The 13406-nt window shown below is 39.3% G+C and overlaps 1 protein-coding gene across 1 annotated transcript in view; it reads left to right on the top strand.

Moving 5' to 3' along the window:
- The window catches only part of LOC121951857 (2-lysophosphatidate phosphatase PLPPR4-like), a 65803-nt gene that overhangs the window by 43145 nt on the left and 9252 nt on the right, over positions 1–13406 (top strand). Inside the window, exons 6-7 of the mRNA XM_042498343.1 lie at positions 8818–8953; positions 9376–9604. Of these exons, the coding sequence (XP_042354277.1) occupies positions 8818–8953; positions 9376–9604 (365 nt within the window). The remainder of the gene's footprint in view (positions 1–8817; positions 8954–9375; positions 9605–13406) is intronic.

Here is a 13406-nt window from a genome sequence, read left to right as displayed (position 1 = left end):
GGTACACACCATGCACTCCATGCAGGATGTGACATCCTAGTCATGCATGCAGTGTCTGACAGATGCAAAAAACGCTTGGCAATGCCAATTGCCATGTCCATGCTGCTGGTACGTCTGACGCTATGGAAGTTGCAAGGACAACACTGCTTGCAACTTGAATTTTTATTTTATTTGTTTATTTATTAATTTGCACTTTTGTGTGTTGGTGATTTTGAGTCCTCTGAACTACTTGAAATACAGTGGAGTGCTTCAGTTGAGACTTTGTGGATAGAGTAGCACAGGATCAAGTAGCACCGTGCAGTTTTGTCATCCACTGTTGCTTGTGTTAATACCTGACAAATAATCTCTTGTTGTGAAGTACACAGAGCACTTTTTATTGCATTAGATGGCACAAGCACACAGACACAAAACAGACCCCAAAATCACATAAATGCTTTACCGAAATACTGCACAATGGTTGCGCTCAGCCCAAGCCTCCTGACACAGCAGCAGGCTTTAGCTAAAATGATACAGAATGTTCTGTGCTTCTCTGCACACCAGACTGCTGAGATGTTCCACACAGAATCCTGGTTTGCACAGTGAAATTATCTGGAGTGTAGCAGGCATTCTCAGGATGAACCCTGAGCTCCTTCAAAATCTCAGGAAAAATCTCCTTTTACATGATTAAAATATGATTTTTTTTCTGTCATTTGAACTATATTTCCAGCGAAAATGTCCTCATGCAAATGTGTAAGACTGTGGCTCTTCTGTCAATATTTGCAGTTTGCAGTTGTGACAGTATTGTATATATGACTCACTGAATGCAATTTGTTTAATTATTTTAATCACTTTTCTTTCGCCTTTCACAAGTATTTCATCCTTTGAAGCCTAAATCAAAATCAGTTTTCTTATTCTGCTTCTGAGCCTGAAGCTTCTGAATTGGCCCGAACACTTTCAAAAATGTGGGGGGAAAAGGCAACAAGCAACTCGGTAAAAAATTGCAGGGGGTAATTGTCAGGTGAGTGTCTTGGTCTTTTACATATTTTTTAAAACTAGACTAAAATGTCAAGAAAAAGAAAAAAACTTAGCAGTCATTATTTTATCTTCCTTTTTTTCGGTGGGGGTGGGGGGTGGGGGGTAATTGATCAGGATTTTCTTGTTCTTTTACAATTTTTTTGCTACAAGCCAATATGCTCAGGTTTTCAAAGGGTTACTTAACAAAACTATGGCAGGCTGGTCTCAAAGAACATTTAAAACATTTTGGATCCAAGACATGCAGCCTAAATTATACATATCTTCCACGCTTGATTGAATGTATTTGGTAAGAAATATTTGGGAGCTGTGTTTTTTGTTTTTGACACTGCATCACCTGGAAAACAGTTTCTCCAAATGTTGAAGAGTGTCCTGGATTCTGAAACCACAATACCTTTCTCTGAAAACTTTCTCATATTGAAATAAACATTTAAGACTGCCAATAATATCAATGCAAAAGCATATAATTCTCAAGCTTCAATTAAAAGAATTATTAGAGAGAGTTCAATACCTAGTAACCAACATGATGTATAAACGCCAACTTATTACCAGATAATGTACTTTGCTGCAAAGAGCAAAAACACGCATCAGAGTCGAGAGTTGAGCCTCCCTGATTCCTTAATGTCACGTTTTTATTAAACACCTGCTCGTGCAAGGGTGACCACACAACCAGCATGCACACACACTCACACACACACACACAAGCACACGCACACACACACACACACCCCACACACACCCACAAACACACACACACACACTCACACACAGATCAAGTTTCTTTTGAAAGTGACTTCCCAGTTGCAGATGAATATCAGCATTGTCCTATGCTGTCTGATCATGGTAATTGTTAGGAAAGCACACTCTGTCTTTCTTTTGATTCTTTACAGAAGTCCTTTCCCTCCCAGCATGCAACTCTGGCTGCCCTTTGCGCTGTCTACATCTCAGTAGAGTGTTAATATACCCCTTCTTATGTAACCTTTAGCAGGTGATGCATCTAAAATCTTGCTACGAAACAGAAAACGAAAATGTTTGTAGCAGTGTTTGTGTTTACATTTCCAAATAAACAAGAATTAATCACACGTGAATTCAATTCGGTAACACTAACACAGGTGTGCATCATCTTGTTTTAATATCAGCATCCAAAGAAGTGATGTCTGAATATGAAATCTGTGTGTTTCAGATGACCTTCAACACAGTTCTGACGACTCGCCAAGCTTGATAAGCCTCTCCTGGTCTTCGCTTTTGTCATGCGGCCCATCCGGCCGGCTCACCAGGATCTCCAGTTCAGAAACCATCCTGACATGGTCTACTGTGTATGTTACTGGGAGCTGCCATCGACGTCTATCTGGTAACACAGTTGTCATTTTCTGAAAGTTTCTTGTATAACTTCAGCTCTCACAAAGAATGACATCCCAAAATACAGCAAAAACAAAAAGGAAGATGTGGTGTCATGATGAAAAGACAGATCACTAACAATTAAATGCCACATTAATGTCCCATTTCAGTCCCGCCAGGATATTGCGATGTGCAAATTGATGACCATATAAGAGCAATACCCCATACCTGGGTAGATGGAGAAAAAGAGATTAGAACAAATAACCGGGACAAGGATGGAACACAAAGTTGAAAAAGAAAAAAAAAAAAAAGCCACTAGCAAACATACGAAAAATTATCAGGCATGATGTTATTCATTATTGTATGTCGATAGCAAACCAGATTTGATTTTAAGAGCCCTCTGCTGTGGATGGTTTAATGGGAGGTCACTCATGGTTGTGTTTTTAGGGTGTCATGGGCGTTCTGCACCAGAGACAAAAGAGGAGTAGAAGTGCACTGAGCAGACAATAATACAATAGAGAATATATATATATTAATATATAGATATAATGTATATGAATATATGTATATGTGTGTATGTATGTATATATATATATATATAGATATAATATATATAGTATATATATAATATAAATATTATTAATAAATAATTAAAAAAGGAGAAAACTTTAAATAGAATTATTAAATAACAAATAACACCACTAGTCAGTTGGGCTAGGTTTGCTAGTTTTCCCATTTTCAGCTAATTCTACTTTTGCACAACCTTTAAGGTTTGTCCAATCACCACAACTTTGACTATTTAAAACAGGTCAAATCTAATTTCCTCTTCCCTCTCTTAGTTTATCAGGGGACTGCTGGGTAATGATCCTGATGGTGAGGCTGCGAGGCACATGATGGTCTTTATCTCATCTGATGCTAAAACATCTATGATGTTTTGTATTCTTACTGTTGATGACTGACTTTACAGTGAGGTGGGCGTGTTTCATCCTCGTCTGCCTCACTGTTGCCTTCTAAATCTTCCTGAGTGGCTGACATATATAACAAAACTTTGGACCAGCAAAGATTTTTTTAAATATTTGTTTTAATCACTCCAATATTGACTCTGAAATCATGATGTGCATTGTATGTGATTGTAATTTTTCTTTAAGAAATAAAAACATTTTATTTTTTAAATTCTATACATGACAGAAAAAAAGCCTAAATAAACTGCAACTTTCATTACATTTTTCAGCAAAGCTGCCATGAAATGAGGCATTTCAGATAGTAACAATCACAAAAAAAGCAAAATCCTAGAGGGACTGCATCTCGCCTTTGTGAAGACGTTAAGTTTTAGTCACGCAATCAGACATGAACATGCCAATCTTCAGATAATATCTGTTTCTGTTACAGCTCAGGAAGAGCCTGTTGGGTAAACTGAGAGAACATTAAACAAAATAACATCTTATGTTCATCACTAGCTAATATTTTTCTGCCAACAACCTGTCTGTTTCTTTCCAAGTCTGTTTATTGAGGAATATCAAAGGGAAGCATTTGAAACAATCTTAGCTTTGTAATACTGAGGCATGTTGCAGCAAATGTCACAGAAATATCCATGAATCTATGGTGGTAATCTGTGGTGGTATTTAGCCTAGTTCTCAAGAAAAGTTGACCAAGATCACTGAAGCCCATGCGAGCTGTAGTTTGAAACCCAGTTGGTTGTGATTCTTTGTTCCAAAACAATAGTGTCTGATTTGAAATTCAGAAATGTCATTGGTCAACTTGGACTCAAAGATGAACTGATTACATGTGATGGTTACAGGCCAAAGGTCAAGAAAGCTCACTATAACCTGAAAAACATTGACTTGGACTCAATGATGATTTGATTTCAGTGGTCAAAGGTCAAGGTCAATGTCAGTGACCTTGCATCCATTCAATTCTGGAGAACACAGTATCTCAAGACCACTTTGTAGGAATTTCTTCAAATTGGCACAAACATTCGCACAAACACATACTTGGACTCAGTAATGAACTGATTAGATTTTGGTGGCCATAGACCAAAGGTCAAGTTCACTTTACAAAACATGGTTTTGGCTATAAATCCAGCATTTCATACACTGATTATGACAAAATTTCATTAAAAAATGTCTAATAGCATAAAATGACGAAGTAATGATATTCGATTTCCAAAAGATCAAAGGTCAACTTCACTTTCACATCATAATCCTCCTGCAAAAACACATTACTCAGCATATCTCAGAAGCAGAAGGGGAAACATTGTTCAGATACTGAATTGGTGACACCATAGACATCGATATTAACTGCAAGATATTAACTCTTGACTGGTGCACGGAGGCATAAAGCTGCAAAGTGATATTTCTAGTCTTCGATTTTGGCTCACTCATACCTCCTCCTTTAACTCTAATTACCAGTAGACAAAAGAAAGGCAACGGTGTCATGATCTCACTACTGATACCATGTGGTACAATTGCTATGGTGGTAAAGTTACCTTGCATGTTCATATATTCAACATGTTCAATATTCAAACCTTACTGACATTTAGACAAACACTGTACCGTTTTACTGAATTGTAGCAGGTGTTCCACATGATTCAGCAGTCAATCCTAAGTGGAACATAATGACAGTGCGTCCCAAAAGAAAGCGGGTGTTCAACTATCACATAGAGTCTTATAACACAGGAGCTCTATGTCCACACTGAATACATAAATATGCACTTCTATTACTTCACGTAAACTAACCACATAGCTATCAGCTGTGCAGTAGAAATCAGACTGGAGACATAAGCACTTAAAATATGTGAAGTAGGCTACTTGCTATCTTCCTAGGTTTATAACATTACTTTTTGTATCAGAAAAGACACTTTTCATATTGTGATATTTACTGGAAATGACATTCAGTATAGCCGACAACAAGTAACATTAGCCTAGCTTGTTTTTCACAATGGTCATTTACCATAGCAGAAACTTTCAGCCTTCTGGTGATCTCCCTCCAGCCAGCTAACACTGTGTTTAGATTTTTGCAGTGAAATAAGGAGGTTTCATTTAAATAATTCCTCATTTCAACTTAATCTTTCTGCTGTTCTTCTTCAACTGCGGCGCTTTCAAAGCAAGAAACAGTAATAAATACAAACACATAATTCTATGAAAGCTCAGCTCACAAACTTGCAGCCAGTGAGGACAGCTCTTTTGTCGGCTTCAAAATCCAAAATTTGGCCATATTTGTGCAGTTTTTGTCATTTTATTACATTAACTATTAACTCTGTCTATCATCAGCCCAAAAATAACCAGCGTGAGTCGCTCTCCTCCCTTCCCTGTCTGCTAAAATTTGATCTCTGTCATGTTGCCGATGGCAGCCGCCTCGCCTGGGCAGTAAATCACACATAACCTGTTGGACATTAGTTGCTCAATTAAGATATTACATTAATCACACAGTCATATTGCTTATAACTAATGCAATTTGACCTGGATTTAGCGCTGTCGTAGCCTAGGCTACTTTTAAAATTGCCAGAATGTGACAAATGTTATGACAAAGGTTCAGCTGGTTTGCATAAATCAAACCGGTTTAACCTCATAGGCAAGGCAAAGCAGCTTTATATGTATAGCACATTTCATACAACAGGTGCAATTCAAAATGCTTTACAGAGCAATAAAAACATGGTGAAGATAAAATTAATTACTAAATGATTTTTAAAAAAATCACTTAAAAATAGAAAGAGGTGCAAAGATAAAAAAGATCATTTAAAATGATTTAAAAGCAGTTTGTAGTCATTAGTGGTAAAGTGGTAAATGGATTTTAAATGGACTGTACTTGTATAACGATTTTCTAGTCTTATTGACCTCCAAAGCACTTTCACGCTACATTATCACATTCACCCATTCACACACACATTCACACACTGGTGGCTGAGGCTACCCTACAAGGCGCCACATACCTGCTACTCGGTAATCATTCACACGAACTCATACAACGATGACGCAGCATCAGGAGCACTTTCGGGTTCAGTATCTTGCCCACCCTACCGACATCTTACCCTGAGGGATCAAACCGCTGACCTTCCAATTAGAGGAAGACCCGTTTTACCTCTGAGCCACAGCTGCCCCTGTAAAAAAGGGAAGCTTTTTATCTTTGTCTTAAAAGTGTTCAGAGTTGGGGCTGGTCTGACATTATCTGGGAGGTTATTCCAGGTTTGTGCTGCATAATAACGAAACGCTGCTTGAGCATGTTTAGTTCTGACTCTTGGGATGGTCAGTAGGCCGGCCAGTAGATGTTCTGAGGGTCCTTAAAGGTTCATATGTCTCATAAACCGGACCAGACTGGCAAAACCAGAAATCAAACCAACTCTTTTAGCATGTATAGGTTGTTTAACTGGGAATATGCTTGAGGTATAAAATTATGTAAATTTAAACGACACCCATCAGTCAGGTATTATGGATGGATATATTTTCTGCTCATTTTGTGCTAGTTTGTCTTGGATAACAAGTACCTTAAGGACAAATGTTGCAGGTGTCCTGGTGTTGAAGTACACGTCGTTCTGTGTATTATTCAGTGCTGACAGTAGACATGGATGTTCAAACTCTTGTATAGAAACTGGTGGGTTTTCACACAGTATATTTGATACCTCCCACACATCATCACCCTCTAGCCCACACAAACTCTGATAAACATGTCCAGCATACACTCAATCAGATATGAGCAGAGCTGAAGCAGTTACATTTGTGAGCAGACACACACGCACACGCACACACACGCACGCGCGCGCACACACACACACACACACACACACACACACACACACACACACACACACACACAGCGCTCAGCTGCCTACACCTTTGTTGTTTTGCCCTCTCCTGCAGGAAGAGACGTTGGCTACAGATATGTGAGGTTTTGCTCTGAAACATCAGCTCTCCTTGTCAGATGATGCTGAATCACCAGTCACTTAACACACATTTAAATAATACATTTAACCAATGAAGGGTCTTGTTTGGATGCAGATGGAGAATTATTGAGCTGGGGAAAGGGATCTTTGTGATGAACTATGTTGCAGGATTGTTGTCCTCCCTAGATGTGATGATAACTCACATTTGTTCTCCAGGCAATCACTGTGCACACTGCAGGCTTCACTGGGCTATTTTAGGGTCCTTTGATTGGTATTGTATCATCTATCATCAAAGTAGGAATGAAAAAAATGAAGATAAAATGTGTCTGATTGGCAGCCTCCACTTGTTTCTGTGCTGCAGTGCATCAGTTCTGCTCTGGGTCAGGTTTGGCAGGAAGGCTACTGATTTCTGCAAAGCACACAACAAAAAGATGCCTTTTCCAGTACACATGATGTTATTCCTGTTACACTGTTCTAACAGCATGTTTTAACTACATCTACATTTGATACAAGCATTTAAGCCAAACAGCTAACTCCTGTTTTAGCGCTCTGCTTACTTGAATTGGGATGAAAAAAAGGTGGCGCTCTTCTAGGCTTCCAAAATGTTATCAGACTGTATGCATTAAATTCTGTTTGTACAAAGAGTCATTTCACAGAGGTTGTCATGCTCAGAAAATGTATTCACTGATTTACAGATTTATTTTTCACAATAGTTAAAGTTAATATAATTTCACCTCTGGTCGCTTTGTAAAACTGGCTTCAAAATTCAGTGCTGTTCCTGGGGGTTCAGCTGAAGCACTAACAAAACAACAAAAACAAGTTTTCAACATGTCAAAGGATTAGTTTGGTATCTAGTGCCAAAGAGGAAAGGCTATATTAAAAAACAGAAGGTGGGTTTCAATTACTGATTTGCGCAAAATTCAAGGAATATTTTAGTGTGTCGATAAAACACAGTTGCGAGATGACTGTCTTTCCACTCAACTTTTGAAGAGTTATGTGATGCAATAACAGCTGTTGTAGCTCCTTCTGCATCATGAAGGAGCCAGTTCCTACTGACAAGCACATAGCCATAGCCATAACATAGAAAAGACAAAAAATGGTTTCCACTGCAGTTTTGCAATTTCTTTTTTTAATTGCCTGAAATACCACCTCATGGTGGTGTATATTTTTTGTGATAAATAAATGCTTCTTGGAATTTTATTGTTAGAGGAGAAGTCACAGAAGATCACTCAATGGTAACACAGTCAATTGTGTTTTATCTACATTTCGAAAATATCACTTAAGTTGTGCTCAGATCTTTTAATGGAAACCTGTTGAATATCACATTTGCTAAGCCATCACTTTGGAATGATCCAAAAATCTAAGTGGTGTGATCAGCCACTCTGTGACAGGTAGAAATACATCACATCACAGAAGACAAAGATATTGTAATTTAAGCTTTGGTGTAGGATGGAGGAGCTGACATGGCTGAGAGCTCAATCTGGATTTGCTCCAGATGAACTCATTTTTATGCTCATGTCCTCACTGCATGCTCCTCTGTGTCTCACTGTATGTGTGTGTGTGTGTGTGTGTGTGTGTGTGTCTTTGTGCAGGGTGTGTATGCAGTGGGGAATTTCCAGCCCAGTGAGGATCGGTCCAGAAGTCGAGCACCTACCCCGATCCTGAGAGAGCCCCCCCTCACCTCCCTGCCCAATGTTAGCCAATCAGCGCTTAGCAACAGTCACCAAGGTAAAAGCATGTCTATCAGCTATCTCTCACAGTCATAAATGACTTCACTCTGACAGTTATGGTATGGAATACTTTTACAAAAAGAAACTGATGCTGCGCATGAGCCTTACTGTGTTGTGAACAGAGGTTACTGTGGTTCAGCTTTGTTCGACTTTGGGCACTCTAATACACTGTTTCCAAGTCAGACAGGAGATTTGCACACTGTAAAGGCCCCCATTAACTTGATGTGTGCAACGTTTCGATCTAACAGAGATCTTCTACAGGCATTGTCAAATCATCATCACAAAGCAGAAAAAGCAATATATAGATAGAGACACATTCATCTCTCAGGTGATTTCAATCTACTTTATACAATGAGTACACTTACCTAAAATCATCCCCTTGACTTTAGCAGTTGACCTCTCCCTGTTGTCCATATACAGGTCACCACACTCTGGCTCCCAGCCAACCAGAGCCCATCATCACACGGACCTCCTCCCACACCCTGTCCCCCAACCAACCAGAGCCCATCTTGACGCGAAGTGCCTCCTACCGAGAGCCATCTCTATCCAATCTGAAGAGAGCCAGCGCTGAGGTGGAGGTGATAACTCCATCCAGTCCCCTGGGAAACCACGAAAACATGATGACCTTCAGCAGCAGCACACTGCCAAGGTAAAGATTTCTAGAGTGTAAACTCTGTGTTCGTCTTCATGCATGTGTTCTATGAGGCAAGTGAAAAATAAATGTGATGTTTAAAGCCATGGACATACTTCCAGAGTTAAACATCCAAAGACAGCTGCCGACTTGTACTGGTCGCATAAATTAGTACTAAAATCAAGGATCCTCATCGGTCTGGCATTCCATGCAGCACATTTTCTGATCTGCACTCCATTCAAATTAGCCCATCTGGTTTTATTCCTTTAAAGAAGAATTCTAGAAATGTGGCTAACAGCGGATCTCCTCGCAAAACTTCTCTGCAAAACAAGCATCCAACATTTTTCTTCATCTTGACTAACCAGCTAGAGGTGCAAACAGCATCAACAGGAATGCAGTGTGCAACAAGACATTAGATTTTCTAACTGGAGCATGTGCAGTCAGAGCGATTGTTATATACATTCAGTCTGCGCAGTCACAGATTTTGGGCTGCACAGATAAATGTCCGCATGGATCCTTGCAGACATGGGTGGATGACAACATCATGACAACAGGTGCTGATGAGAAAAATTCGGAATAATTGGACGCTATAGCAAGTCACTCTGGGATTTACGGGAGCGTATATGACATAACGTTACCAATGTTAAATATCTCTACAACGCTCCATGCTTGACTAGAGGCTAACTGTCATGCCATTCCAACGAGGGCTCTGGTGTGTTCGAATCTCTTTCAGAAATGGAATCCCGCAGTGACTTTTTGGAGACTTTGCAAAATAAATCCAAAATAGTATCTGACACTAAATGGCCTCTGATTGTCATCTTTTACATGTTAAAAATAGCTGTTGTTGTTGTTGTTAGCCATCCACTTGCAGTCCACAATTCCTCTGACCAAGTCTGTCGGAGGCTGTGTTCTTGACTTGTCGACCAATCAGAGGCTTAGAGGCCCGGATGTATGTGTATTAGAAGATGGTTTACCTGGTTTGCTTGCTAGGGGCGATGTGTAAGTTAGATTTGGTCCACCCATGTAATTGCTACCAGTCAAATGTATATTTTGTATGTTAATAAATAACAAAAAAAAATCCATATCCTTATTTATGTATTTTTATTTTTAGCAGCCCCTCATCTTCTATTCTGGACAAGTAGGTTTGGCTGTTTGACAAGAGAAACATCTGTGGCTGAAAAAGATAAATGTCAAGCCGTGCTGGAGGCTTGTGTTGTGTGACTTTTCTGTACCAGCCAGCGCTGTATAGTAATTGTTAAATAAAAAAGTGATTATATGCCACAGCGTTTCTCTTTTTGCTGTGGTATAGAAAGAGGTCTGATAATCGTTATTTCACTTTAGTGTTGACGTTTAAAATTCTGAGATTGTGACAACTCCACTGCACACTGAAGCCACTCTGGGCTATTTAAATTTTGGTAAACCTCTTGTGGATCATGGGAGGCACATTCATTTCACATTCACTGAATGTAAGTTTGGCTACAGCTGCAAAGCATAAGATTAGCCAATGTGAGCTACACCTCAGCTCGACTTTTGGACAGTGAAAGACTTGGGGAAGTAGGAGGATTTTGCAAAAGTAGTCAGTCTACAAATATTAGTTTAAGTATGTATTTGGGATGTACTGAGCATATGAATAGATAGCTGAGACTGGGGGTGGGCGATATATTGAATATACTCTATGTACTGTGGCAAGTTCCACATGTGATATGTAAAATGATTATATCGCGAACTTCGAGTATAAATTGTCACGTTGTTGTCATAAGCCACCCATGTTTGGGTTTTACTTTACTCTCTCCTACGACTCTCTGCCTCTCACAGACACATACTAAGCAGGGTTCTTGCAGAGATACAGCCCATTATTATTTAGTCATATTTTGTGACCATGTTGCTCTACTGTGATTTGCAAATACTACTCATACCTGAACTTAGTTTATTTCCAGCTAAGAGGTCGTCAGGTCATCTCAGGCATCTTTACAAACAATTGATCGTTACCTTTAAACACTGAGCCAATCCTCTCATGTGGTAGCACATAAAAATACTTTTGTACCATAGAGTAACAGTGGGTGGGGTATCTTTGGTCCATTTGAGCAGGATGCACTTTCTTGCCAGAAGCAATAATTTATCCAATAGTCTAAATTTAAGAGAGAGAGGGGACAGATCTTTAGAGGGTAGACTTAACAGAAAAAGCCCAGCATCTCTTTTAATCCTGATCTTGAAGATGTAACTAAGTTCCTTCGCAATTTAATTCCAAAAATGAGAAATGCATTTACATTGCCAGAAGAGATGTATATACGTCCCTTTTCTCTCTGACATTTTGAACAAAGGGATGAAAAATTACAATCCATTTTGTTCAGAATAGAGGGCGTAATATATTTAATCTATGAAGGATTTTATATTGAGTTTCCCTTAGTCTGAAGAAGGAAAAGACTGAGTAGACCAATCATCCTCGATGTACATGTTGTTGAGATCCCTATCCCATTTACGTTGGATGTCATGCAAGCTAGTTGGACAGATAGAAGTCAGAAAAGAGTAGAAGCAAGAAATAAAATGAGCACGGTTTTGCCGGTTCAAAAGATAAGATTCTAGGGCAGTAAGTTCGCAATCAGATGGAGAGTGAGTGTGTGCATTAATGAAATGTCGAATTTGCAGGTACCCAAAAAGTGCTCTTTAGGTAGACTAAACTGTTCTTGAAGTTGTGAGAACGACAAGAGGGTACCCTTCTTAAACAGATCACCAATGATCTTAATGCCCTTGGTTTTGCACGCACCAAAAATTGAGGTGTCAACACTACCTGGGGTAAAATCACCATTCCCACAAATGGGTGCTAACATAGAGATTGAACCTTTTCTTCCAGAAAGCTGTATAACACACCTCCACACCTTAACAGTGTTATACAGCAGCGGGTTAACTTTAATATCTTTGGTGATATTACAGCTTTTTCAGGTTAGTAACCCCCACAGCGAGAGAGGTGATACAGCCCAAGAGTCCATACAAAAAACTGAATCTAAATATGAATGAAGCCAGCCCCAAATCAGACAGGCTTGGCAAACCCAGTTATAGAACAATAGGTCGGGTAGGCCGAGGCTGCCTGCTTTGGTTGATATTTGCATAATCTTGAGTCTCTCCTTGGGCTTTTTCCCATTCCAGATATATTTAGTAAACATCCTTTCAATGTCTGATGCCACTTTCTTAGATAACCAAAGGGGCAACATCTGCAAGGGATACAGGAGTTGAGGGAGGATATCCATTTTGATCAGGGGGGCGAGATCCGCAAGAGTTTCTACCAGCGTCCGCTGGCGTCACTGGCCACTTGACCCTCTCCGTTTTTTGGGGGGCATTTTATGCCAATATTGAATTGATGTAGCTTTGTTGCTGTAGTTCCGAATCACCTCCGTACACATTGCTCTGCTCTTAGCTACCATCTTTTGTACTACAACTACGAATCCCAGCAGCCCCAAAATTACACACAGGGAGCGTGAGAGCACCCCCTTGTGCCAGCCGCCGAAAACACACTTTGACGTATATATACGTCAATGGCACTCAAGCGTTGGCTTTCAATGACTTAATTATAGCAATACTTTTTAAAATTTGATGATTTGATATGAAAGCACTTTATTTAGCTTCCTGTTTTAGATTAAATGTTACTTTAACAGTAGTATATACAACTATATTATATAACTAGCTACTTTATTTAACTTTACTCTGACTGCAGTTCATTCAATAAGTTTGTGTTTAAGTAGTTAACATTAGTTGAAAGGACATTAAAAAAATCAAGATATATATTGTGATATAGCCTGAAAATATTGTGATAATATTTTAAAGC

Source organism: Plectropomus leopardus, chromosome 12 (assembly GCF_008729295.1).
Source record: "Plectropomus leopardus isolate mb chromosome 12, YSFRI_Pleo_2.0, whole genome shotgun sequence".
Classification (NCBI taxonomy): domain Eukaryota; kingdom Metazoa; phylum Chordata; class Actinopteri; order Perciformes; family Serranidae; genus Plectropomus; species Plectropomus leopardus.
Note: the sequence above shows the minus strand (reverse complement) of the source record. Positions and strands in the feature narration are given on the sequence as shown.